Genomic DNA, 25,211 nt, shown 5'->3' on the forward strand with positions numbered 1-25,211 from the left:
TCTGGCACCAGCTGCTGCAACCATGGCCAACGACACCGACCTCACGGCCGCATGGCACGCTCACGCTCCGCCGCCGCCCCCTCCCCTGGCGGCTTCCTCCCGCTCCCGATCTCGCTCGCCCTCGTCATCGTCGTCGTCGGCGCAGCCACGGAGGAGGGCCTCTTACCACCCAGACTCGACGGCAAAACCACACGGGTTCGATCCTCACACTCAGGGCGGCGTGCTGCCCCCAGACTCGTTCTCTCCAGAACCACAGTCGACACGCTCGCGCACAAACTCGCTCGTCAACCAACCCGTCACCTCGGCCTCGACCCCCTCGTCTCCTGTCAAGCGGCATCGCACCAGGACCGGATCCACGGTCGCACCCCAGGCCCCTAGCGCACTCTTCAACTACCGGCACCAGCAGTCGCAACAGCAGCAGCAGCAGCAGCAGCAGCAGCAGCAGCAGCAGCAGCACTCGTACTTTCAGCCAGCACCTCCCGCGCACCAGCAACCTCGCTCTCCGCATCCTGCCTTGCCCGCCGGCATCGCTGATCCCAACACCGCCGCGTATGCTAGAGTACGCCACGATAGCTCGCCCTACCCCGGACCGGCAACCAGCGCGACCCAGCCTTCCTACGTCGCCGGCTCTCCTGGTCAACACGTCGTGCAGCTACCACCGACGACATCGGGCCCCTACGCTCATCTGCCGTACCATCCTTCGCCGATGCAGCAGACCGCCCCGACAGCCTACCCACAGCCGCCTTTCCACTCTGCGCAGCCTCAACAGCATCAGCCGTATCAGCATCAGCAGCCGGGAGCCCCGCCTCACCAGTCACAACAACAAATGTACGCGGCGCCACCGGCTGCGGCAGCGGGCTGGGATGCTTACGCGGCAGCGCATCCTTACGCCGCTCAGCAGGGGCCGCCTGCCAACCCTGCAGCTTCCCAGTATCCGCAGCCATCCAGCAGCTACTACACAACCCCACCGCAGCAGCACGCGGCCACCTTCTCCAGCGTCTACTCTCAGCCACAGCACGCGCAGCCCGCTTCCGTCGACCCGACCAGTGTCTCTTCGCCGCTCGGCCATACACCACCGCAGGCTGGCTTCGCCTTTCCGAGCGTCGGCCATGCTGCTCCGGCGCTGTCACAGGGCGACGTGCCCGCTCAGGTCTTCTCGCCTCCTCCGATCGATGCCTCGGGCAGCAGCCTCTCTCGTCAGTCGACGGTCTCCTCAGTGGCCTCTACTCGAAGACCCCTGCCGCAGCCCACTCGGACCACGTCTCTCACCTCTACGCCGACGTCACCGCTGGCCGGAGCGACGTCAGCTGGCAGTGTCCGGAGACGGTTGCCGCGGGTGCCGCCTTCTGCCGGTGCACATCCTCCGGGTACCGCCTCGCCCCCCTCGGGCGACAGCCCTCAGGGCTCGCCCAAGCTCCCGCTGTCCACATTGAACCGAACCGAGAGCGTGAGACTCGCCGCTGAGGCTCTCATGGCGAGGGGCGTGCCTCAGCGTCGGCCTCTGCGCACTGCGCTGAGGAACAGCACCTTTGCGAGTCCCAACACAGCCTATGGCGGCGGAGGTGCTCAGCCGCAGCCGGGCGCCTCGGTGGTCGCAGCACCTGCAGTCATGTCTCCGAGTCAGAGCGAGCCTGTGGCTCGGGCAACGGGCAGTCCAACCGATCACGTACCAGGCGCGAATGTCTCCGCGCCAAGTCCCAGCCAAAGCGCCGGGCCTGGCATCCCGAGCGCCGGTGGTCAGCAGCAATGGACAAGCGGAGGAAGCCTCGAACACCAGGCTGGCTTCGTGTACCATCAAGGCAGCCCTTCCCAGCCGCGGCCGTTGGAAGAGACACCGCAGCCGGCGCCGGCGCCTGCGACGTCGCAACCTCCAGCTTCATACTCGAGCGCTGTAGAGCAGGCCCAGCGTCAGTCACTCCCGTCACATTCTCGGAACGACCACTCGAAGGAACCCAACCGGGTCAGCCCGCTACCAGCCTCCCTGGCAGATTCGTTCGCCCAGATGTCGATGCGAGGGCACGGGAGGGAACGGGCCACGGTCCGCGACTCGCCATCGCCGCCGCCCCCTGAACAGACAGATCCATCGATCGCTGTCGCGCCGCCATCCATCTCGGTCACAGGGAGCACCGAGAGCGAAGAGCCGCGCAGAAGAGGTGGCAGCGTTTCGCGAAGCCGGCAGCGAGCTGCATCACCAGCTCCAGCCGCAGTGCCTGCGATCCCGACGATCAATTTCCCCGGCGGTGACAGCGACGACGATGGGCCCGGCGCTTCAAGCAATGGTCCAGTCATCAGCATCTCGGGCCCCGACGATGACGAGGGCGGCGGTCGCGCCAACAGTAAGACGGCCTCGTCTGTTCCCAATGTCCCTTTCATTTCGGTCGTCGCCGATGATGACGAGGATGATGATCGCCGCTCGCAGACAAGCAGCGGCAGCAAAGGACCGTCGGTCTCGATCTCGTTCTCGGGCGACCCTGCAGGCGGCGCCAAGCCGCAGCAGGCCAAGACGAGCGTGGCGCCAGCGGGGCCATACTCTCGCGGCGGGAGCGACCAGGGTGCCGCCTCGGCGTCGTCGGTCGGCGGCGGAGCCCAGTGCTACGGCTGCCGAAAGTACATCGCCGGCAAGGTGGTCCACGCCCTCAATACGACCTTCCACCCGGCCTGCTTCGTTTGCGCCCACTGCTCCGAGGGCCTGGAGCACGTGGCGTTCTATGAAAAGGACGGGCTGCCCTACTGTCACTTTGACTATCACGAGCAGTTTTCGCGCCGGTGCTTCCACTGCCGGACGCCGATTGTCGACGAGCGCTTCATCACGGTGCAGGACGAGGAGCTCACCGGCGGTGGCGGCGACGGGGGCGAAGGTCAGGGCAAGGAAAGGTGCTACCATGAGCTGCACTTCTTTTGCGCCAACTGCGGTGACCCCTTCCTGGATCCAAAGGCGGCCGGTTCGGCGGCGGGCGCGGACCCCAGCCTGGTGGCGGCAGACGAGGACGGTAGAGTCAAAGCGGGCGGCATGGAGTTCATCGTGCACAAGGGATACCCGTACTGCGAAAAGGTGAGTCGCGTTGCCGCGGCGGCAAGAAGGAGCAGCGAGGTCGACTTGCCTGCACCCCTGGCCGAGCTCGACCGCCCTCTGACATTACGTCGACCACCTCGACGATCCCGTCCCGCCTCGCCGCCGTCGTACAGTGCCACATCAATCTCCACAAGCCGCGCTGCAAGACGTGCCGGAAGCCCGTGGTGGGCGACCTGATCACGGCGCTCAACGCAAAGTACCACCCCGAGTGCTTTGTCTGCGCACGTTGCCAGAGGCCTTTCGAGGAGACGAGCTTCTTTGTGCGCGACGGCAAAGCCTACGACGAGGAGTGCTACAAGGTCGTCCTGCGCGCCCTCGTCTGACGTCGGCCCGACATCGCCGAGGTATCTAGGGGCCATCCGGCGGCGGCGGCGGCGAGCCAAGTGGGTGCTGGCGTGCAATGAAGCGGGACCGCCGGCCTCGGGTTGCCAAACCTGTCGGCGTGCCCATGGCGCCGTCTAGAGGTGCCAGGCGGTATCCTTGGGCACGTTGAAGTTGGCCCACATGCGCGAGGCATTCATGTCCCGGCTCCCGTCCTCTTCGACGAGGCAACGCGGCTTGTCGTCCGGGTTGGCCGGGTTGCCAAACTTGACCGATTCCCGCTGCACGGACATGTCAAGTCGAGCAAGCGGGGACGGCGTGTAGGGAGAGAGAGAGGCAGAGGGGGAGGGCAAGGGCAAGGGCGAGCTAGGGTCAGATGCTGGGCCCCTCCGTACACGGCGATTTTTGGAGACGCAGGCGGGCGAGCGGGCAGGCGGACTTACCAGACCCAGGGTGAGGTGGATGCCAGCCGGGCCGGGCGTAAACGTCTTGAGCTCCTTTGCCGCCGCCGCATCGTCGCCCTCTGCTGTTGCTGCGGCGGCGGCAGCGGAGGAGCGGGAGATGAGGGCGAGGATGTTGTGCGAGACCGTGTCAATCTGACCCATGGCGGCGCGCACCGTCTTCCACGCGCCCGTCTCTGCCACGTCGCCGAGGGCGAACAGCCTCTGCGCCTGTCCTGGCTCGAGCTCGGCGCTCTGCACCTGGAGCGTTCGGTCGACCTTGATGAATCCGGCCGCGGTGAGGGAAGAGGGCGAGAGGTGACGCAGCAGCGCCGATCGTGGCGTCTGACCCGTGCAGAGCAGGATCAGGTCGCCCGACACGCTCGAACCGGACGAGAGGGGCAGCATGTGCGTCCTCCCGCCCCCTGAAAACGCGGCGGGCGGAGAGGGGAGGTGGACGCGCGAAGAGAGGATCGTCTCGATGCCCGCCTCGCCGAACCGCGCCATGACGAGGTTGTGTAGGTCTTGGTGGTCTGTTTGGCGGGGGTGCGGAGGCGAGGGAGGTTTCAGGACCGACGTTCCAGAGAGGCCAAGGTCAGCGACGTGCTCGCCAGCGATCTTGCTCGGTGAAGGGGAGAGGGAGGGCAGGGGGGCAGGGCACCTACACTTGTTCATGACGCGGTCGCGAGAGTGGACGACGACGACCTCCTTGCCGCTTTCTCGGAGCGGGTAGAGGTGCGCAATGTCGAGTGCCACCTGGACGCCCACGGCCCCTCCGCCGACGATGACGATGCGCCGCGCATCCCTGACCTTGTCCTGGTACGACTGGAGGATCTGGATGGCCTGCGCCTTGGTGGTATCCTGCACCTCCCCTGTCCGGTTCCCCTCACCTTCGATCGCATCGGTGGAAGAGGAGGAGGCGGCCGTGGAAAGGCTCCATGGCCTCTGCAGCTGCGTCCCCGTTGCGAGGGCGAGGTAGTCGTAAGCAACGAGGTTTGTCTCGCCCTCGCCATCGTCTTCCCGGCCCGCCGGTCGAGCAGCGTTGGGTAGAGGGCGGTCCAGACGGATCGTACCGCCCACCTCGCCGCCGCCCGACGAGGGGAGGATGGAGAGGGCGCGGGCGTGAACGACGGTGCCTGCGCCCGGCGGGATGGACGGGTCGGAAAAGATGTGGTCGTAGGGCACGAATGCCTTTTCCTCGCCGCCGCGATGCAGCACCGAGAAGCGGGGCAGCGTAAAGAGGTGGTGAAAGTGGCTGTTGCTCTCGATGAGCACTGCTCGTCGTCATCGTCGTCGAGGTGCAGGGCAAGGAAGAGAGAGAGAGGGGGGAGGATGCAGCTGGTCAGCAGACCGACGCGGCTTCGACTCGGTCAGGTTCCGGCCACGCCGCGAGGCTCACCGACTCGGTGCGTCGCCGGCAGGGCCTTGGCGAGCGACATGGCAAGGCGGTGTCCGACGTAGCTCCCGCCGATGACGGCGACGTTCTTGGTGCGGAGCGCGTTCATCGTCGAAGCGGGCTTGTGAGTGGCAGAGTCGTCGGCGTCGTCGTGAGCAGGTGCGGGGGCGGTAGCATGGGGTGCTGTGGACATGTCCGCTTTGATGGGCGGTGGGGGCCGGAGTAAAGAAGGCAGAAAGGGAGGGCGAAAGAGAGCGGGCGGAAGAGGGTGGGGGGAAAATGTGCTTCGTCTTATACGGTGAGGAGGAGGACGAGGGGCGGTCGGCCGTGACTCGATCCGATGTATTGGCTACGCTTGGGAGGGTGTGAGTGAGGGATGGAGGGAGGGAGGGAGGCAAACGGCGTGCGTGTGAGCATGAGGCAGTTGGGTAGCTGGACGTCGGGCCGAACCCCGTCTGAGCTTGCACCTACTTCTCCTTGCTGTGCCGTGCCGTGCTGTGCTGTGCCGTGGCGGGGTGGGCTGTGCTGGCAAGAGCATAACCTAGCTAGTTACCCTGCCTCCTCTCTCTCTCTATCTATCGGCTCTCTGCTTGGTCCGGACGGGGAAGAAAAGGGCGTGGGTGCAGGCCGCAAAAAGCCGAAATCAGATAAGGCCCACCCGGATCTTATCAGGGGCCAAACCGCAGGGCCGGGCCGCGCGGCGGGGGCGGATAAAGGTTTATTCCACCCGTCCCGAGCCGCCGGCCAGCCCCCGTTCGCTCGATCGTTCTCTTCCGCCGGGATGCGCGCATCGAGAGCAGGGCTACTGCATGTTTTGCTGCGGCCGACGAGCACCTAAAGAGCGTATTGAGCATTGTTGGTACATGTGACAAGGCCAAAGGCACAGAGAGCGATCCGAGCAAGAGGGGAGGGGGACAAGGGGAATGAGCGTGAAGGGTATGCTGGACGGGAGAAGAAGGGTGGGCGGTAGGATTAGGCAAGACTCGGTCTAAGAACCTGGCGGGACGACGTGCGGAGGACCGGTACAGAAAGAGGTATAGATGGGACGCTACCCAAACGCCAGCAGAGGGAGACTCAAAAGAAGACACCCGGAGACATGCGCGCCCTCGCAGACCGCGTCGAGGCGGGCGAGTCGAGCACCGAAGCACCCGCGATCGGTGCCGCTCCGGGCACGGCGACTCGAGACACCTTTGATCGAGAGGAGGGCGACGGCTCGAGCGGAGCAGAGGGCTGGTGGGCCAGCAGCTCCGAGGCCAGCCTCTGCTGCGACGGCAGCGAGGGCCGGCGGATGCGCGGCGGCATCGTCATCGAGCTGCGGTCAGCGCCCGTCAGGATCGCCTCTGCCTGGGCAATCCGCATCGACCGTGCGCTATTGGGCGATCCAAAGATGGCCTCGTCACCGTGGCCGCCTGCCGCATCGAAACGGTCGTCGGACGGTTCTAGGGGCTCGTGCGGCAGCGTCGACCGGATCCGCGGGACATGCGAGGGAGTGCTCGGCGCGTCCAGCGGCAGATCCATCAGGAAGCACGACGAAGAGGATGCTGGTGGCGTCGAAGGAGGCAGCTGCTGCTGCGGCTGCAGCGGCGTGGCGGGTAGCGGGGCGCGCATGTACTGCGAAGCCTGCCAATCGCGGGCAATCTGCGACGCAATCGTGTCCGTCGCACCGCTCCTCGACGAGCGCCGCACCCACGTCCGCCCAGGAATGTCGGCGATGTCCTCGCTCTCGCCTTCCTCGATGACCTCGGACGACTTGAACAGCCCGTCGACCTGCTTGGGCGTTCCGAATTGTTGCTGCTGCTGCTGCTGCTGCTGCTGCTGCTGCTGCTGCTCTTCGGCGTGCTTGGCCGCAATCTGCGCCAAGCTGTTCATCGAAGGTGATCGGCCGATTGCGGGCGATACGGGCTGGTTGGCGCGCAGGCTGCCGCCGTGACCGTTCTGCGACGACGGCCCCGCCACGACGCCGTAAGGCGTTGGGTAGAAGGCTTGTGGGGAAGAGGGCACCACCTCCTGCATCTCTCCTCTTCCCCCGTCTTCGGAAGCGCGCTCGTTGGGCTCCTCGACAATCTTGCTGTTGGAGCCCGCCCAAGGTCGGTTGCCGCGCGGAACCGAGAAGATGTTTCCGTGCTTGCGCTGCTGCTGCTGCTTGGCCTCGGTGCCCGAACCGGTCTGCGGCGAGTTGCCGCCAGACGACGTGTTCGGCGACCCGCTCTGCCTTGGAAAGCCGCCCTGGTCCATCTCGGGCGTCACCGAGGCTGTGCTCGTCATCGGGTCGTCCGGACGCAACACCAGCGCTCCCGGGTGGACGCTGTCGGTGCCGAGCGAAAACTTGATGCCGTCCTCGAGCTCGCCGCCGTACTGCGCCTTGGACGCCTCGTGCTGCGTCGTGTCGACGCCCACGCTCTCGGGAACGGCGGGCAGCGTCCTGGTCTTTTCGCCGTTGACGTTCGTGTTGCCATCGCGGCGGCCATCGACGTCGTCTTCGCCCCCGCCGCCGCCGCCGCCACCGCTATGGCGGCGTGCGAACCGCGCGATTCGGTCCTTGTTGCCGCCGCTCCCCTTGGAGGACGCGTCGCGCGACGGCGTTTCCGAGTCGACGCTGCGCAGCACAATGGCGCCGATGGTGAGGAAGCCAAACACGCACGAGGCGTAGCTCGCCACCAGCGTGCCCTCTCGCCAGAGCTTGGCGAACGGTCCCGGACCGCGCAGCATGGCCTCGTAAAGGCCGGCGGCGAGCCGGATGGTGACGTACGAGAACATAAGGGCTCCCGATATGATGCCGAGGTAGAGGACGATGAGGTTGAGCATGCATCTGCGCAGGTAGCGGAAGCGCGACGAGGGCGATGCGTGCGAGCTGAGCCGTCGCGTCGCCAGGCGCTTCAGCTCCGGACGCAGGGGCGGAAAGAAGATGTCGCGCACCTCGGCCTTAACTCTGCGACGCGGGTGGCGCAGCGCAAAGGGCGAATTGGGCGGGGACAGGCCGTCGTCGGGAACGGCTGTCGAGCTGTCCTGGCTGTCGCCGCCTTGGACGCGTCGCCCCTCCTCATCTCCGACGGCTTCGTCGCCCAGGGGCGGCAGTGCCAGCGGCTGGAACTGCTCCGGCGAGCCCTTGCCGCCAAACCTGGGCCGAGGCGTCTTGAGCTTGGGGGCAGCTTGTTCGCTGGGACGAGCCGTCCTCTCCGACACGGTATCGGAGCAGCCATCGCCCGGAGAGGCGCCGGCGGCCCCGCCCGTTGAAAAGGTGCGTTGCTGCGCCGTCTGCTGCTGCTGCTGATGGTTTTGCTGCTGGTTGGCGTTGAAGAGCGCCTTTTGCTTCTGGACCTGCTGATACAGCAAGTAGACAAGGTAGCCGCCTGCTGGGATGTAAAAGGCCAGGAAGACCACCGACCAGAAGCTCCAGAGCGTGAAGGCGATCTCGGCATACCAGATCGACTTGCTGACGCCGTCCCAAATGGTGCTGGCGCGCTCGACGACCGTGTGGGCCGAGGCAGCGTCGAGAGAGCCGTCGGCGGCCGAGAGGCTGTTGGCATAGCTGAGCCATTCGACGTATTCGTCGTAGGTGCCGGAGAAGCGCTTCTGGCCGAGAATGCTTGGCGGCAGCACCGAGGCGATGAGGACCAGCGGCGTGCCTAGGCAGATGAAGTTGATGAGCAGGGGCTTGGGCAGCAGGCCGAGGACCCGGGCGACCCTGCCGCGATCCGAAGAGCTCGTTTTGTCGAGCGCGCCTGGGGCAGTGTAGAAGGAGCCCCATCCTGCCCAGAAGGCGCCAATGTACAGAGGGATCCAGGTCAAGGTGGCCCAGAGAAGGATGCCGTCAACAAAGCGCGGCACCTCGTTGCGGGTGAGTCGCCAAGTGATGGCGTTGTAGGCGATGAGCACGATCGCAAAGCAGCCCTGGATGAGTAGGAAGCTGTTGAGAGCGTTGGGCTGCGGGAAGGATGAGGCGAGGCGTGACGTCCAGGGACAGGATAGTTGTCAGCCACCCGTCCTGCACAACCAGGGCCAGGCCCGCTGCGAGGAATAGGCCGTACGGCCTACTCACGACAATGTAGATGCCCTCGGCCCTCCTCGTGAAGCGAAACACCCAGAACTTGCGCTTATACAGTTTGTACGCGAACAGGATGGCTTCGAAGACAGGCAGGAACACACGCCCGGCGCGGCAAGAACGGCAGGTCAGCCTGCGTGCCAAGGGTGAGGAAGAAGGACGGTGCCCTCGGTGCTACCACTCACAACCAGAGATGAACAGGACAGCGATGAAGCACGCGGTCGAGAGAAGCTGGATCTGCGCTGCTCCGCCGATGTTGAAGAAGAAGAGGTCGCGGACGAAGCTCTTGAGCGACTGCAGAGCCTCGTCGGAGGGTGGCGTCGAACCTGCGGGCCCGCCACTGAGACCAAGGCCGGCGGTGATGTCGGCGGGAAACGCGTCATGCTCCGCGAGGCTCCTTAGGAAGGTGCGTGGTGGTGCCGGTGCCGTCGATGTGGCATGAGGCGATGGGATGCTGCCCGACCCGAAGGTGCGGGCCAGGAGAACAGAGGGCATGTCGGGGACGAAGCCGGCGACGACTTCGGTGGTCGTCGTGTGGTCGAGCGCCCGATGCTAGCTACCAGCCGAAACTCAAGACGTCTCTCGAGCTGTGGCGCCGCCAGACGTGGGCAGCTCGCGCGCAGAAGCCGGGCTGGTCCGACGACCGGCACCCGAGTACGGCTCTGCTGGAAAGCACTGTTGCGAGTAGTGACAGTTCCGAGGGCTGCCGTGAGGGTGGTGGGGGCGGTCTGACGCGTCTTGGTGGCGATGACCTATCGCGGCGAGGAGATCGAGAAGATATGAGATGGTCGAGGGATGATGGACACAAGGTGATGACAAGGGAGCTAGGCCGATGAACGCATCGTCTATGAGGGCCGGTCGTGGTCGTGGCCAGACTGTGGCGTCGAGGTAGCGCAGTCGCCCTGAACAAAGGATCGCGTCCGCAAGACAGCTCAAAGACGCCGACGATCCGGTTGGGGCAGCCAAGCGACGCGGGCAGAGCAGGGCGCGTAGGTTGAGGGCGGGTCGAGCGCGGATGGTGGTGGTGCTGCTGTTCCTGTTGCTGCTGTCTGTACTGAGCCGAAGCCTGAGCCTGACGAGGTGCGGTGCGCCAAGAGGTGCAAGCAGATGACCTGAACAAGGTCGACAGCGAGTGTCAGTGTCGAGAGGGCGTGCTGGGCCGGACAGCGTAGAGGGACAAGGCTGCTCGGACGCGGATACGGCGGGCGGTGGGATACAGTAGGCAGCTAGTCGGGCGCCGGATGGTGAGACAGGTTGCAAACAGGCAGCAAGGGTCGGAACGTTGTCGGTTGTGGTGTGATGCGGCTGCAGGTGGTGGTGTTGGTGTTGGTCGCGAGAGGGAAAGGGCAGCGGCGTCGTTGGCCGGCCTTCCAAGGGTGGTACGAGAGCAGGGGGCCAAGGGCGTCGTCCGTGGACCAAGACACCAGCTTAGCGGTTCACGCCAAGGGATGGAGCGGAGGGGGCAGGCGACGTGTCCAGATGCCTGGGCAAGAGGGTTGACCCAGCGCGTACGTACGTCGGGATGGGTAGAAGTGCTTGCGCAGCGCAGATGGCAGCTGCCTGGTCCGGTGCAGTGGAATGGCCGGCGGATCTCAGGCGAATCCCCCCCTACCGTGTGTGTGTGTGTGTGCAGCTGATACGGTAGCGCAGCGGTGACAGGGGCTGCGGGGGTCCGAGCTGAACAAGTGTGGCGTGGTGGATCGAGCGATGGGGACAAGGTAGTGCGGTGGGGCAGGACCTTCGCCTTTGTGCCAGGAAGCAGGCATACTTAGACTGTGGGCCTGGCCGCCAGCCTCACGACGGTAGGCCAGGGATGGTCCACAACCAAGCCGGAGACGCCGCGGAGACTCTACCAGGCAGCGGTGAGACGAGCGGGATGGCGGCGCGCAGTACGGTGGAGGCCAAGCGTGGATGTGACCGGAGAAGGAAGGTATGTAGAGACCTCGTACGGATGCGTTTCGGAGCGGCTCTCTTGGGCGGAAAGGCAAGCAGCCTGGCAAGCACAAGGCAGCCACCAGAGCCTAGCCTAGCGTAGCGTAGCAATCAAGAATCTTGTGTCGGCGACGTTGTCTCGCCTGCCCGACTCCGTCAGAGGCTAGAGGCCGGGTCGGGAGACGAGATAGAGCGAGCGTCGCTGAGCCAAGGCAGACAGACAGACAGGCCCGACTCATGCCGCTGGCCCGCCGATCCACGGTAGCGCAGCAGCCTATACGGCATCCGCGCGCGCATCGAGGTGCCAAGCTAAGCTCCGCTCGCCGACTCCGAGGCTAGGAGCTTCGAGTCCGCCTGGCTGGCCGGCCCATCGGAGCGCGTCTGTCGCGAGTGCCGTAGAGTGAGCCGCGGGATGACCTTGCTTGGCCTGGCAGGCCCTGGTGGTTGGCCAGGCCTTTGCCGTCGACGATCCGCGTCCGGTCAGTCGAGGCCTGCCTGGCTGGCGCCGTTGATGCGCTCGCTCGGTTGGGCGGGGCTGATGGTTGGTGGATCTTCAGAGGGAATCAAAGGCAGAGGACGCAGCACGCATGACAGCCGGTAATTAGAAGGCCAAGGCGGCTTCCCGTAACCCGTCCGTCCAAACAGCGCGCCAGCTCACCTGCTACCTCTTTTTCCCGGTCGCCAAACGCGGCTCCCATGCCATCAGGCAGGCCTGCCTGCAGAGCCGCGCAGCGTCGCAGGCTCGCAGCTGCCGGTGGCTACAGTGTAACTTAGCAGAGAGGGGGGGGGGCCTCCGCACGCTCCTTGGCCCCTCGTCGCCGTCGTCGTCGCGCGCCATTTGGGCAACGACATCCGCCAGCGCTCAGCAGCGCAGACAACGTCGCGCGGCCTCGACACGATCGCAATCGCAATCGCAATCGCAATCGCAATCGCAATAGTAATCGTGATCGCGTGGTGGTGAGCTGGCAGAGTGAAGTCGACCTCGTGTGGGCAAGCAGCATGCAATTTTCATTCGATGGAGCTCGCCTTTCTTCATTCATTCAGGGCGAGATTGGATCCATGGCAGGCCATGCCGGCAACGCCAAGCCGCCATGGCCAAGGCCAAACGTCATGCCATCCATCGTCCGCAAACTAACACGCACAAGCAGCGTTGTAAGTTAGCCTAATTTTTCGACCAGGTCAGCCTGGGTGGCCACATTGTGTACGGACAAGTGAGCACGGTGGATGGTGGTGGTCTCGACGTAGCTCTGTTGCCGCTCATCCTGTCAAAAGGCGTCGGGAAGCCAGCGCCTAGCTCGGCCCAGGCCTGCCTGACCCTTTCTGCCCGTCGCATTCCGCGCTTCCACTCCTGCCTGCTTCGACCCTATGTAGTTAGTCGAGAGGTAGTTAGATGCGCCACCTTTTCTGCCTGGTCCCCTAACTACCATGAGGAAGCCTGCCGGCGGAGGGGACACTTTAGACTGCTTCTGCCATCCTTGGCCTAAGCGAAGGCCGGCTCTCGAACGGGCCCCATGCAACTTAGCGTCCCAGCAGGAAGACTGACTGAGGGTGCCGCTTTCACCCGCTTCTTGGTACGTATGGGTACGAACCTCTCAACGACGTTCCGCATATGGCAGGTCGAGGTCATCCTTCGTCTTCTTGGGCCGCCCGGGCTTCTTGCCAACTCAACATCCGCGGGCTTTGCGATCGTGTCTCGTCCTTCTTCTTCTTAGGTAAGCCGCCATCATCACCTCCATCCCGTCCGTCCCTTCCGTCGTCGGTCGTACGATACGGTACGAGAGAGCGTCGACGTCGGCGGCGACCGGCTCCGAACCGGGTACGGATACGAGGGTGCTCAGCTTCCTCTTTGCTTTGCGGCAGCTCGGACGTGACCGCCAGACTCAGCTCGTCAGACTCGGCTCTTTAGATGCCCAAGCGCCACGACCCGCCGCTCGTTTCCACAAGACCTTTGGATCGGCTATGTGCGCTGGTCGTGTGCGCAATGGGCATGGACATTTCGTGGCCGCAGCCTCTGCGACGCGTGTGTGTGTGTGTGTGTGGGAAGCGTGTGACGTAGGGGAACCGACGAGATGCGGGTGCCAAAGGTATAACTACAAGAAGACAAGGGAGGGGAGCGAAAGAGGACTCCAGAGGCGCTAATGGCCTGGTCAAGGAGCGGCTGCCGCGGTGTGCGGCAGCGACGACCTAGGCTGATAAACTAGTACAGCGAGCGAGGGCTGAGGCCGGCCGGTCGAAGGGTCGAGAAGCGGGTCGATTAGACGGGCCCGGCGGACCGCAGTGACAGGCAAAGATGCCACGACGCCAACCCTCCGTTTAAGCGGCGCCAGATCCGACGTGGGCGGTGGCGGTCGTCTCGCCCGTAGCGGCGCTCTGGGTGACGTCGATGTGGCCGGCGGCGCGGTTGCCGGTAGCCTCACGCTTGCTCCTGTAGTTCTTGATGGCCGACTTGATGGCGTCCTCGGCGAGCATCGAGCAGTGGAGCTTGACGGGGGGCAGGCAGAGCTCCTGGGCGATCTCGGTGTTCTTGATCTGGCCGGCCTGCTCGAGCGTCATGCCCTTGACGCGCTCGGTCATGTAGCTGGAGCTGGCAATGGCGGAGCCGCAGCCAAACGTCTTGAAACGGACGTCCTCGATGATGCCATCCTCGTTGACCTTGATCGAAAGCTTCATGACATCGCCGCACGCGGGCGCACCGACGAGGCCGATGCCGACGTCCTTGTCGGTCTTCAGGAACGAGCCGACCTGTGGTGTGGCAAAGAAGCGAGGGGCAGGAGAAGAAAAAAAGAGCAAGGTGGGAGTCAGCTTCGGCCGTCGAAGAAGGGGTGGCCATCGATATGTGGCAACCGGCGCGGCAGCAGGCCGAAGTGCGATGCTCACGTTCCTGGGGTTCTCGTAGTGGTCAATGACCTTCTCGTGGTAGCCGCGACGCTGAGTGGTCGCAGTAAAGGGGCTGGCGGCGGAGCGAGCGACAGTGGCAACGGCCGGGCGGGCGACGCTGCTGAACTGGGCGGCGCGCGAGGTCGAGGCGACGGCCGAGCGGGCAATGGGGGCGAGCGAGTTCCTAAACATGGCGGACGAAGCGTGTGTGGTTGTGCTTGTGTGCGTGTGCGTGTGCGTGCGAGTTGTGCTGCTATGTGCGATCGACAGAAGATGGATGGATCTTGTGGTGTGTCGATGGACGTTGATAGTGGTGGTAGTCGAGAGGGAAGGTGAGACGGGCCGTGTGGCTGGAAGGAAATAATCTGATGGCGGGCGTGGGGATGCCGGCCGGCCACTGCCAGGCGGCATTTGCGCTGACTCGCTCGCCGCCCTTGCAACCGGCCCGCCCTCTGTCACCGCGCGCGGCAGGCAGGACTCGCCCGCCCGGCCTGCCCGCTGACGGCAGGTGGAGCTGAGGTCATGGGCAGGCCTGGCCTGGCGCAGGTCGACATCGGGTGGCAAATCCCGGACCCGCCCGGTCGACTCGTCCCGTCTCATCGGGAAGAGGTCAGCTCACCTGCCATCGGGGTCAAAAGGTCGCGTACAAGACAAGCGCCCGGCTGGCTCGCTCGAGAATCGCAGCCTTCGCACCTCGTCGCCTCTCTGCCGCAACCCCACCGCACCGCTCCACCGCATCGGCCACCTCCTCACCACCGCCGACCTCATCCTCGTCCTCGTCCTCGTCCTACCACGCCCCGCACCGTCCCTCCCCTCATCAACGGAGCGAGCACAACAAGCCATGTTCGCCACCGCGCTCCTCCGCAACGCCTCTTCGGCCTCGGCCTCGGCCTCGGCGGGCCAGAGCTTCAGCGCGGCGCACAAGTCGTACGTCAAGTCCCTCTACCGGCGCTACCTGCGCAACTCGCTCGACTGGTGCATCCGCCGCGACGTATGGAGGGACCGCGCCATCGAGATCCGCGTCGAGTTTGAAAAGCACCGCAACGTCCGCAACCCGCGCCAGCTCGCCAAGCTCTTTGACAAGGCAGAGGCCGAACTCAAGCAGATCCAGCACCCGGACCCGCACAGACGTGAGTCGTCGTCACACCGGGCGGCGGGGACCATCACCTGCCTGCTCCATCGATCGCCTGTCGAGCACCTCTCTGCCGTGCCTTCAGTGTGGCCGGCAAGTCGTCCAGCGCAGAACACTGACATCCCAATCCTCCGTGTTCCCCCACACACCCGCCTCTTCCTACAGCTCCGATGTTCGAGGACGGCACCAAGTGGTACGTGTCCCCGCCTGCCCCTCCCGCGCCTAGCCACTTCTCAAAGCCTCCACCGTGCCGCTCAGCAGCTTCAGACTGACGACCCGTCTTCTGCTCCTCTTTTCCTCCTCACTTCCCGGTCGCGCCGTGCCGTGCAACAGGGAGCGAAACCTTCCCGTAAGTCCCCCTTGCTCGACAGCTACCGACCGTAGCGCAGCGTGGTCCCGTACTGACCTTTGCCTCTTCTCGCCTCGAACCTCATCCCGTATCGTCACCTCTTGCTGCCTCGCCCCCCGCGCTCGCAGCCTCGCATGTTCACCGAGGCGGAAAAGAAGGCCGCCATCGAGGCCATGCACCACTAAAGCCCCTTGGGGCGGTCCTCCTCGAGTCGTCCTCCCGCCCGTCGTGTAGGCACAGAGAAACGAAGCCAAGCGAATAATCAGAGTGAACAACACACAGCACCGATCGGATCGCGCGCCAGACGCCGGCGACTTGAGTTCGCGCGCGGCGTGTCGATTGCTATCAATGCGCCATGTGCCGAAGCCATATGGCAGCTGCCGCTACTGCTGCTGTTGGTGTCGCTTTCATGCTGCTAGGCTGTGCTGCGGTTCCCTGGTGATGCTGTTCGTTGGAGTCGTCGCCGCCGCGCCCGCTCAGCGCCTTTCGATGCCCAGCTCGACCGTCCTGATGCCCCTAGGCGTGCCCGCAAAGATGACGTCCTCAACCGCTGCCCCCTCGCCGCCACCGTCGCCCTTCCAGACGACGTCGCAGATGGGCTCGTCGCCGACCTGCTGGACCAGGAGCGGGTCGCGCGCCTTGCGCATGTCCCACACGCGCACAGCGCCGTCCTCGCTGCCATAGGCAAAAATGCTCCGCCGCGTCGGGTGGAAGCAGCCGCGGCCGAGCGGGGTACGGCCCTCGGTGTTGTTGAGCCACCCAAACGAGATGACCGACCGGCTGACGGGGCCGTTGCGACCCGTCACGTCGTACAGCCGAAACTGGTCGTAGTCGCGCCGCGCACACGTCGACAGGATCAGGTCCGGGTGCGGCGTGCGCTGCAGGTGCACGATGCGCTCCGACGTCGGCCACGTGAAGCCGAGGTTGAGCTGCGAGATGTCGAACCCGACTACGCGCCCCTGCGACGCCGAGACCAGCAGGTTGTGCCGCACCGCCAGGTGCTCGAGCGCCGTGACGGCCACGTTGCCGTGGATCGTGTGCAGGCGCTCGACCTCGCACCCGCCGCGCGACGACCAGCGCCAGTGGTTGACCACGCCGTCGCTGCCGCCCGTGGCAAAGTTGATCGACGTCGGGTCGTCGCGGGCCGTGTTGGGGAACGACGAGATGGCAAAGGCGCCCTGCGGGTGCGGCCGCGCGTCGAGGTGGTAGATGCGCGGGCGCCGTCCGCCGTCGTCGACCGTGAGCAGGCTGACCTGGTGCGGCTGCGGCTGCGGGCCGATGCCCAGCACCCGCGTCGTCGACGAGGCGATGCCGACCACCTTGGACGTCAGCCGGCGCACGTCTTGGACCACGTCGATCTGGTCCTTGGCCTCGCTCAGCGTGCTGCGGAACTCGAGGCCGGGTTTGGGCGCCGGATACAACTTGGCCTCCGTCTTGATCGCCGGCAGCGTCGAGTTGCCGAGGCACGCCAGCGTCCCCGCCCTCGAGACGGCGACGGTCGTGTCGAACGCGGCCTTGCGCATGCGCGGGTTGCTGTCTGCGGACGGAGCAAAGTCCCTGCTGGCGATGGGCGCGAGGAAGCCGATTGAAAGGCGAGACCTGCTTGGCACCGGCAAAAGCGGCGATATACCCGCCAGGCTGACTGAAACAGAGGCAGCTGCGCCACCGCCATTGGTCGATGCCGTGGCCGAGGTAGAGGTAGACGGCGCCTCCGATAAGGCGGATGCTTTCTCATCCGGTGCCGTTGCCAGCGCTTTGGTCTCTGCAAAGCTGGGCGAGGCTCGTGCCTGCCACAATGGCACGCTCGACCCGGAACGGCCGCGCATCTGCCACAGCGGCACGTCCTCGTCGCTATCCTCGGTGAAATCGATGGCTCGCGACTGAAGCATAAGTGGCCTGTCGTCGTCATCGTCGTCGTCGTCGCCGTCGGCAGTATTGACCGCGGCGTTGAGTGCGGTCGGAGGCTGGGACGAGGGCTGCTCGACCGCCGCTGCGACCGCATTCTCTGCTGCGTCGGTCGATGGCGTCGGCCGCTGGGCCGTTGGGGCACTCCCAACGGAGGCCGACGGCTGCGAAAGCCTTTCCGCTTCTGCCGGGCTGGACAGCCCCTGCGACGGGAGCCCGGAGCCGAAGAGAGCCAAGGGCTCCAGCTTGAGTCGCGGCGCCGGGTCGACCGGAGGGTTTGACGCAGCTTCGACCGACCGGCGGGTGGCCTCTGATGCATCGCCGTTGCGCCGATCCTGCTGAAGCGCAGCCTTCTCTGCCCGCTTGATCGCAGCGCGGTCTGGTCCGACCGCCAACAGGGAGCCGAGGGTGGCACCGACGGTGCTTCGCTGGGTGGGGCGTGTGGGCGGCGTCTCGATTGTCTCGTCCCCAGCCGCTTCAGGCTCCTGCTTGACAACAGGGACAATCGACGCACTTGCAGATGCTCGAGCAGGAGTCACCACTGTCGTGAGCTGGTCCGAAGCTGATAAGGAGGCGGTAGGCCGAGAAGGAGACTGAGGGAGCACCGGCTCCGTCGATGTCGAGGTCGACGCAGCGCTGGTCCCCGTGCGCGGAACCGCCACCTGGCTCGACCTGGAAGCGCTGCCAGCGGCTGGTGCGGCGGGTGCAGCCTGCTTTTGGGCTTCGCTTGGCGCTTCACGGACAGGCTCCCGAACGGATGAAGCAGGTGCAGTCGGCGTCCGAGGATTAGGGGCCGCTTGGTGTTGGCGCTCCCCACTGGCGCTTCCAACCGGCCGCGGAATCGTCGGCTTGGCTGGTGCGTGCGTGGTTGGGGCTGTGCGCGTAGCTGCGGCAGCGCCGTTGCTAGCTCTGCTGTCGGCCCTACCGAGCGCACGATGAACCTGCGACCCGACGGCAGCCACGTTGTTGCCGCTGTTGCCGCTGGTGCTCGCCCTTGCCTGGGATTCGCTCTCTCTCTTCTTCGCCTTCTTGTGCTCGATATGCCAGGCGAGCAGGTCTCTGCGGGCATGCTTGATGATCGCCTTACGCTGGGAAAGGCCCAGTTCGAGCTGCAACTTCCGCAGCCTGGACAGGACAAAGTCGTTCTTCTCCTGGTCCCAGTGTTCGTGGTGCTTTTCGATCTCGTCCAAGGTCACTGGAGCGGCGTTGCTGAATCGCTCGTTTCGGGAAGTCTGGCCCGTCGATTCTGCGGGACGCTGTGGTGATCGCACCATGGCTGCGCTCGCCACCGGTGTGGTAGCGGCAGATGGTGCCGAGGAGGTGGCTGCGCTCGCGGCTGCGCTCGCTACCGCTGTAGTCGCGGCAGGTGGTTCCGACGAGGTGGCTGCAGCGGAGGCTCTTGCCGATGCGATTGCGGCATCTCTCTTGGCCCGTTTCCGCTCTTTCCTGGCCGCATTCTTGGCCTTTTTTAACGCTTGCGCCTCCTCTTCAGTCAGCTTCTTGGGCCCTCGCTCTGCATGCGTCTTGGCGGGCTTGCCGACATCGGGAGTCTTGCCCTTTTTGAAGTCGCAGTGAGGGCCGCGGACTTCTTCTGGGAGAGGACGCTTCCTCGAGATCGAAGACGAGCTGCTGGCGGCAGGCTGTGCTCTTGGTGGCGCCGAGGATGAGGACGAGGACGAGGACGATGGTCCTGGCCTCGGTGCGGAAGCTGCCGACCTGCCCAGAGACGAGGGCTGGCCTTGTCGTGGCTGTATCTTGGATCTCGATGCGCCGATGGTGGGCGGCGCGTCGAGCTCCCACGGCCTGCTCCTGCGCGTGCCCTCGTTGGGCTGGGAGTCTTCGGACCGGAGGGATGCTGCAGGCGGAGCGGCGCGGGCCTTCGGCGGACGAAAGGAGTAGGGGCCGGGTCTCTGGTAGGGTTGAGGTCTTGCCCTGCCGAAGCTCGATTGTATACCATGTGATGGCGCGGAAGTCTGGCGCTGTGATGCCGCTGCGGCTGCGGGAGGGAGGGAGGTGGACGAGGAAGGGTCGAAGCTCGAGATCCAGCTCATGATGACGGCGCGGCTATCGTTGGCGCTGAGCAGAGGTCGAGGGCGGAGTCGGCGGGCAGAGGTATCGGTGCGTCGGGGGCTGACTTCATCGGATAGTACGGATGCGATGCTCGGGTCGTGCGATGCTTGCTTGCTGGCTGGCTGGCTGGCTGTAGGGCTATGCTATTCTGCTGGAGGCGGTCAGAGCGATGGAGGGAGCGAGAACGGGGCCGAGGTGGAGAAAGATGGCTTGTTTCGGATGCGGCTGTAGTCGGGCGACTCCTCTTGGCTTCAAGCCCTGACTGACCGCTCGGTGAAGGGCTACGTCAGCGAGAAGGAGAGGAAGGGGAGAAAGGATAGATGGAGGGACGGAAAGGAGGTGGGAGAGCCAGAAGGAAGCCAGGATTGAGAGAGGGTCCAACCGACACCCTGCCTGGCCTCTCGCCCCAGCAAGGAAAAAAAGAGAGGGGGGGGAGCCCCAGCAAGCCAGACGACTGGCGTGTGCGGGAGTCGGCCTCCACACGCTGGCCAGCCCAAGGAGCCTGCCACTCCAGGGGCTCAGCCAGCTTCCTATCACAATCCGGAGCCGAGCGGCCATCCTGGTTGCTCTGCCAGCGCGAGGGGCCAGGTCAAGGGCCAGGGCCAGCTTGGGCCACCACCCAAACGCAGCCACAGAGGGGAGCTCCCGCCGAAGAAGCCTAGAGGCCTCTTGACCATCACCATCGATCCCGCTCTTGCCCCCTCTCTCTCCCTCTGTTTCGCTCGCTGCCTACCTCCTCTCCCTCCTCTGCCACAGCATCCGTGCCGCCACGGCCACCATGTCCAACCTGACGCTCTACACGACGACGGCGGTGCTGGTGCTCGACTCGGACGGCAACCGCATCATCTCGAAATACTACCAGCCGCCGCACGCCGCCAGCTTCCTCTCGAGCGCAACGCCTGCGCAGCAAAACGCCGTGGCGGCGAGCACGCCGCAGCTGTCGACCAAGAACCCCTTCCCTACGCTCAAGGAGCAGCGCGCGTTTGAAAAGGCCATTTTCGAAAAGACCCGGCGCGCCACGGGCGACATTGTGCTGTACGACTCGCACCTCGTCCTCTTCAAGGCGTCGCTCGACGTCATCTTCTACGTCGTCGGTCCCGCTGCCGAAAACGAGCTCATGCTCTCCGGACTGCTCAACTCGTTCTACGACGCCACAAGCATGCTCGTACGCCACCAGGTCGAGAAGCGCGCCATCCTCGAAAACCTCGACCTCGTCACACTCGCCCTCGACGAGACCGTCGACGACGGCATCATCCTCGAGACCGACAGCACCACCATCGCATCCCGCGTCTCCAGACCCCGCCCAGACGTAAACGAGATCCAGATCAACGAGCAGAGTGGGTGTCCAACCAGGGCTGCCGAGATCGATGTCCCTCCCTCGTCCGATGCCGTGCGGCGCTCCTCAACCGCATGCTCACCTCCTCCTTCCCTCCCTTTGCACCCTCCCTCCTCTCGCTCGCCTGCCGCAGCAATCATGAGCGCATACTCGAGTCTCAAGGAGAGGTTCGTATCCGTGCGCGACCAGAGCAGCCAAGACTACTGGCGCAGAAGCACCTGCCAGCTGGCCGACTGACTGACCACCCGTCTTCCTCCTTCCCCCGGCCACCCTTCTTGCCACGACGACAGGGTGGCGCAGCGCATCCTGCAGGGATCCATGTGAAGGCGTTCAAGCGGCCAAGGCGATGCTCGAATCAGGTCATGCTCTCCCGCCTTCACTCCTCGCCAGTCAGCCTTGGGCCAGCCGGCTGGCCTCAGTCTCCGGCACGACGTCGCAAATGTACAATAGACAGCCCACCCCCGAACAAACGCGAGGCGTCGTCGTCATCGTCATCTAGGCGCATCAGATTGCGGTCCCGCAGCGCCAGAGCGGGCGCGGGAACGACGCTCACCGAGCGCTGCCACAAGACTCTTCAATCTCCTGCTCCTCCTTCTCGAGCCTCCTCATCGTGGCCTCGAGGATCCTTTGCCGCCGCTCTTTGACGCTGGTCGGACCGCCATTCGCATCCGACGAGCCGGAGCCGGAGCCGGAGCCGAGTCTGCGTCCACCTGCAGCGCCGCCACCGCCGTCTCCGCCGGGCACGGCCATGGCGGCGGCATCGGGGTCGTAGGCGTCGCCCTCGACGAGCGCGTGGGTGCCCTCTGCCTTTCGCTGCTCGAACCCGGCAATCTGGGCATTGAGCTCGCTGTTGAACGTCTTGAAGTCGTTTGCGTGGCCGCCGTAGCGGTTGTGGGCGAGCTCGTGGACGAGGACGCGCCGCGTGGTGGTGTAGTTGCGGAAGCCCTCTGCGTCGTCGGTGCGCAGGCGCAGCGAGACCCTCTGGCCGGCATTCTCGTTGAGGCCCAGCAGCTCTGGACTCTCCCACGGCAGGAGCTCGGTCAGGATGCCGACCCGCAGGTCGTAGAGCCGACAGATGTGCAGGATGCCCGGGTCGTTTGCCAGGCGGGTGAGAAAGTCGACAATCTTGGAGTAGAGGGGCGAAGAGGCGGGCGTCGAGGCGTGGGGCTGGATAGTGCCGAATGGGCTGAAGCTCGCCCCGGGCGTCGCCGTGTTCCTTGGCTGTCGTCGGTGCAAGGGGCGGGTAGGGCAGGAGGGCGAGGCGAGGCGAGGCGAGGTTCAAGAGAGGATGGGGGGGGGGGGGATCAGCTCTGGTCGATTGTCCGCGCTGTGCCGCATTCGCAGCAAGTGGCCGCGCTGCCGGCTGTGCTCACCCTTGTACCACGCAGCATGCTCGGGTGGTACTGGCGAGGTCCGTTTCTGCGCCTGGCGTAGTCCTCCTGCTGCTGTATCCCTTGCAGCTCCTCGGAGGGGGTGCCGACGACCATGATCTTGAGGCCGGCGCTGGGAATGCCGGCCTGTGCGAGGGTGCGCTGGTCATTGTCGAGCGAGGGTGGTGTTGGGTCCGCGCCGCCGGCATCGTGGTGGATGGCTGGTGGCTGGTTGAGGTTGGCGATGCCCTTTGGTCTGGCGGGGAGGAGTTTCTGGTTGGGTGCCTCGACGTTGGTGAGCTGCTGGATGACGCTGCGCAGCGTGGCGAGCGTGGTGTCGGCTGGCAGATCGGTGAGGCGATGTACGTCCTTGCGAAAGGTGATTGTGAGGTCGATTGTGTTGTTCGAGGTAGTGGAAGATGAGGCAGGCTGGAGGGTGTCGGCGGCGTCGGCGTGGGCGGCGGCAGTGCTGGTCTCGGTCTCTAAGGTCATGGGCGCAGACGAGGGGTGGCGACTTTTCCCAATCGGGGTATTTACGGATCTATGGCGTGGGTGATGCAGGAGATGGTATCGTGGCAGGTGGTGGGTAGGTGTGCCGGTGGTCGATGGTCGAGGCAGATGGCAGGTGGCAGAGCAGGGAAGAGTAGTGTGGGTGGCGAGCAGCAGCGAGCGACAAGAGGATAACGCCGAGGTAGAGCTGAGCGAAGAAAGCGGGCCGACGCCAGCCACGCCAGCCCTTCCAGAACCCTGCAGCAGCCAGGCCAGGCCAAGTTGTGGAGGCCCAGGGGATGGGGGGTCGGTTCGCCTTGCACCCGCACGAGAGACGCCGGGCCTTGACTTGTTGGTTGGTCAGAGAGAGGCAACACACGAGCGCAGCCAAAAAGCGCGCCGGGTAACCGGCAGCCAGCGCCGGCTTGGTCAGATCAGCCAAATGGCCGGTAAGGTGGCTGACCGCTGCCTGCGCTCCCCGCTCGCCCCCCCGCCTTTTTTGTTCGGCCTGCAGGTCGGATAAATTCGCCAGCAGCCAGCAGGCGCGGGCGACTCTGACAGGCAGCGCCAAATTGACAGCCCAACACGCCGGCAAGCAGGCAGACCAGGCTAGGGTTGAGTTGGGTTGGGGCAGCCGCCAGCGGCCGCTGGGCCAAGCGAAGAAAGGCAGGCAGGCCACGCCAGGCCAAGGCGCGCGCCAGACGGTGGCCCAGGCGTCGTGGGTGGCCACCGGCCCAACCAGAGCCTCGGTGAGCCGGACCCGCCTTCTCGTCTACCCCGGTCCGCAGCTTGTCCTTGCTTGCTTCTGCGCCTTCCTCGCCCGCTCCGGCAATCCATCGACGCCTTAGCCGCCACCTGGCCCTATATAGCCAACCTCGCCCTGCTTTTCTACCCCACACTCGACGTCCCTCTTCCTTCACGCCTTCGTTCTAGAAGCCCATTACCGTCTCGTCCGTCTCCCTACCCCTTCTCTCCTCCCCTTCACCCCTTCGCCACCCACACGCTTCGCTTCGCCCCCCGCCCCGTCTCGCCATCATGTCGCTCACCACCGGCCCGCTCACCGGCGATGCCCTCATCACAAAGTACATTTCGCCCGCCACGTGGGCGCTGGTGCAGGACAAGTTCTCGCCCTTTGGCAAGCAGACCCTCATCAAGGTCATCAACTTTGTCGAGCACGAGTGCAACCCGGCCGAGGAGCTCTACCACGCCCAGGTCTCGACCGACCCCGCCACCCGCTGGAAGATTGTCCCCGAGATTGTCGAGCAGCTCAAGAAAAAGGCAAAGGCCCAGGGCCTCTGGAACCTCTTCCTCTCCAAGAAGCACTACCCTGACGTCGGCACCCCGCTCACCAACCTCGAGTACGGCATGATGGCCGAGATCATGGGCCGCGGCTCCCACTTCACCTCCGAGTCGATGAACTGCTCGGCCCCCGACACGGGCAACATGGAGGTCTTTGCAAAGTACGGCAACCAGGAGCAGAAGGACACCTGGCTCCGGCCCCTCATGAACGGCGAGATCCGCTCCGCCTTTGCCATGACCGAGCGCTTCGTCGCCTCGTCGGACGCCACAAACATCCGCACCTCGATCCGCCGCGAGGGCGACGAGATCGTCGTCAACGGACACAAGTGGTGGATCTCGGGCGCTGGCGACCCGCGCTGCGCCGTCCACCTCGTCATGGGCAAGTCGGACCCGGACAACGCAAACACCCACAAGCAGCAGAGCCTCGTCATTGTGCCCGCCAACGCGCCCGGCGTCAAGGTCATCCGCCCCATGCAGGTGTTTGGCTACGACGACGCCCCCGAGGGCCACTGCGAGGTCATCTACGACAACGTCCGCGTGCCCCTCAAGAACCTCGTCCTCGACTGGGGCCGCGGCTTCGAGATCATCCAGGGCAGGCTGGGACCCGGCCGCATCCACCACTGCATGCGCTCCATCGGCACCGCAGAGCGCGCCCTCGACCTCCTCCTGATGCGCGCCACCGACCAGCGCAAGAAGGCCTTTGGCAAGACGCTCAGCGAGCACGGCGTCATCGTCCAGAACGTGGCGTGGTGCCGCATCAAGATCGACCAGGCGCGCCTCCTCGTCCTGTCGGCCGCCAACATGATTGACGCCACCAACGCAAAGGGAGCGCTCAAGGACATTGCCATGTCCAAGGTGGCCGTCGTCAAGTCGGCCCTCGAGGTCGTCGACATGGCCATGCAGGCCCACGGCGCCGAGGGCGTCTGCCAGGACACGCCGCTCGCCAGCGCCTGGGCCGGCCTCCGCACCCTGCGATACGCCGACGGGCCCGACGAGGTCCACCTGCAGCAGCTCGGCAAGCTCGAGCTGCGTCGCGCCCCCGAGCTCTGGGACAAGGCCAACCTCCGCTCCGCCGTCTCCAAGAAGCTCATGGACAAGCACGGCCTCAAGTCGCACCTCTGACCTGGTCCTCGATGCTCGTTCCCCCGCTTGTATCATGCCTGCCTGCCTTGTGGTTGTT

The 25,211-nt window shown here is 65.2% G+C and overlaps 9 protein-coding genes across 9 annotated transcripts; 4 read left to right on the forward strand and 5 right to left on the reverse strand.

Annotated features, from left to right (window-relative positions):
• Window positions 1-22: 22 nt before the first annotated feature.
• On the forward strand, window positions 23-3,396 carry PFL1_04764 (uncharacterized protein; the record flags this gene model as incomplete). Its single annotated transcript, XM_007882292.1, has 2 exons — window positions 23-3,052; window positions 3,187-3,396. The coding sequence occupies 2 exons, from the start codon at window positions 23-25 to the stop codon at window positions 3,394-3,396; spliced, it is 3,240 nt and encodes a 1,079-aa protein (XP_007880483.1).
• Window positions 3,397-3,531: 135 nt separating this feature from the next.
• On the reverse strand, window positions 3,532-5,423 carry PFL1_04765 (uncharacterized protein; the record flags this gene model as incomplete). The annotated part of the gene is made up of 4 exons (XM_007882293.1): window positions 3,532-3,675; window positions 3,838-4,367; window positions 4,500-5,108; window positions 5,234-5,423. 4 exons carry the CDS (start codon window positions 5,421-5,423, stop codon window positions 3,532-3,534), a joined length of 1,473 nt encoding a protein of 490 aa, XP_007880484.1.
• An 881-nt stretch (window positions 5,424-6,304) lies between these two features.
• Window positions 6,305-9,767, reverse strand: PFL1_04766 (uncharacterized protein; the record flags this gene model as incomplete). The annotated part of the gene is made up of 3 exons (XM_007882294.1): window positions 6,305-9,154; window positions 9,270-9,352; window positions 9,458-9,767. The coding sequence occupies 3 exons, from the start codon at window positions 9,765-9,767 to the stop codon at window positions 6,305-6,307; spliced, it is 3,243 nt and encodes a 1,080-aa protein (XP_007880485.1).
• Window positions 9,768-13,517: 3,750 nt separating this feature from the next.
• Window positions 13,518-14,273, reverse strand: PFL1_04767 (uncharacterized protein; the record flags this gene model as incomplete). Its single annotated transcript, XM_007882295.1, has 2 exons — window positions 13,518-13,946; window positions 14,082-14,273. The coding sequence occupies 2 exons, from the start codon at window positions 14,271-14,273 to the stop codon at window positions 13,518-13,520; spliced, it is 621 nt and encodes a 206-aa protein (XP_007880486.1).
• Window positions 14,274-14,922: 649 nt separating this feature from the next.
• On the forward strand, window positions 14,923-15,747 carry PFL1_04768 (uncharacterized protein; the record flags this gene model as incomplete). Its single annotated transcript, XM_007882296.1, has 4 exons — window positions 14,923-15,211; window positions 15,379-15,406; window positions 15,547-15,562; window positions 15,691-15,747. 4 exons carry the CDS (start codon window positions 14,923-14,925, stop codon window positions 15,745-15,747), a joined length of 390 nt encoding a protein of 129 aa, XP_007880487.1.
• A 291-nt stretch (window positions 15,748-16,038) lies between these two features.
• Window positions 16,039-19,518, reverse strand: PFL1_04769 (uncharacterized protein; the record flags this gene model as incomplete). Its single annotated transcript, XM_007882297.1, has 1 exon — window positions 16,039-19,518. One exon carries the CDS (start codon window positions 19,516-19,518, stop codon window positions 16,039-16,041), a length of 3,480 nt encoding a protein of 1,159 aa, XP_007880488.1.
• A 797-nt stretch (window positions 19,519-20,315) lies between these two features.
• Window positions 20,316-21,197, forward strand: PFL1_04770 (uncharacterized protein; the record flags this gene model as incomplete). The annotated part of the gene is made up of 3 exons (XM_007882298.1): window positions 20,316-20,874; window positions 21,007-21,040; window positions 21,164-21,197. The coding sequence occupies 3 exons, from the start codon at window positions 20,316-20,318 to the stop codon at window positions 21,195-21,197; spliced, it is 627 nt and encodes a 208-aa protein (XP_007880489.1).
• A 225-nt stretch (window positions 21,198-21,422) lies between these two features.
• Window positions 21,423-22,735, reverse strand: PFL1_04771 (uncharacterized protein; the record flags this gene model as incomplete). Its single annotated transcript, XM_007882299.1, has 2 exons — window positions 21,423-22,094; window positions 22,247-22,735. The coding sequence occupies 2 exons, from the start codon at window positions 22,733-22,735 to the stop codon at window positions 21,423-21,425; spliced, it is 1,161 nt and encodes a 386-aa protein (XP_007880490.1).
• A 1,032-nt stretch (window positions 22,736-23,767) lies between these two features.
• On the forward strand, window positions 23,768-25,153 carry PFL1_04772 (uncharacterized protein; the record flags this gene model as incomplete). Its single annotated transcript, XM_007882300.1, has 1 exon — window positions 23,768-25,153. The coding sequence occupies one exon, from the start codon at window positions 23,768-23,770 to the stop codon at window positions 25,151-25,153; it is 1,386 nt and encodes a 461-aa protein (XP_007880491.1).
• Window positions 25,154-25,211: the final 58 nt, after the last annotated feature.

This window comes from Pseudozyma flocculosa (assembly GCF_000417875.1).
Source record: "Pseudozyma flocculosa PF-1 unplaced genomic scaffold scaffold00016, whole genome shotgun sequence".
Taxonomy (NCBI): Eukaryota; Fungi; Basidiomycota; class Ustilaginomycetes; order Ustilaginales; family Ustilaginaceae; genus Pseudozyma; species Pseudozyma flocculosa.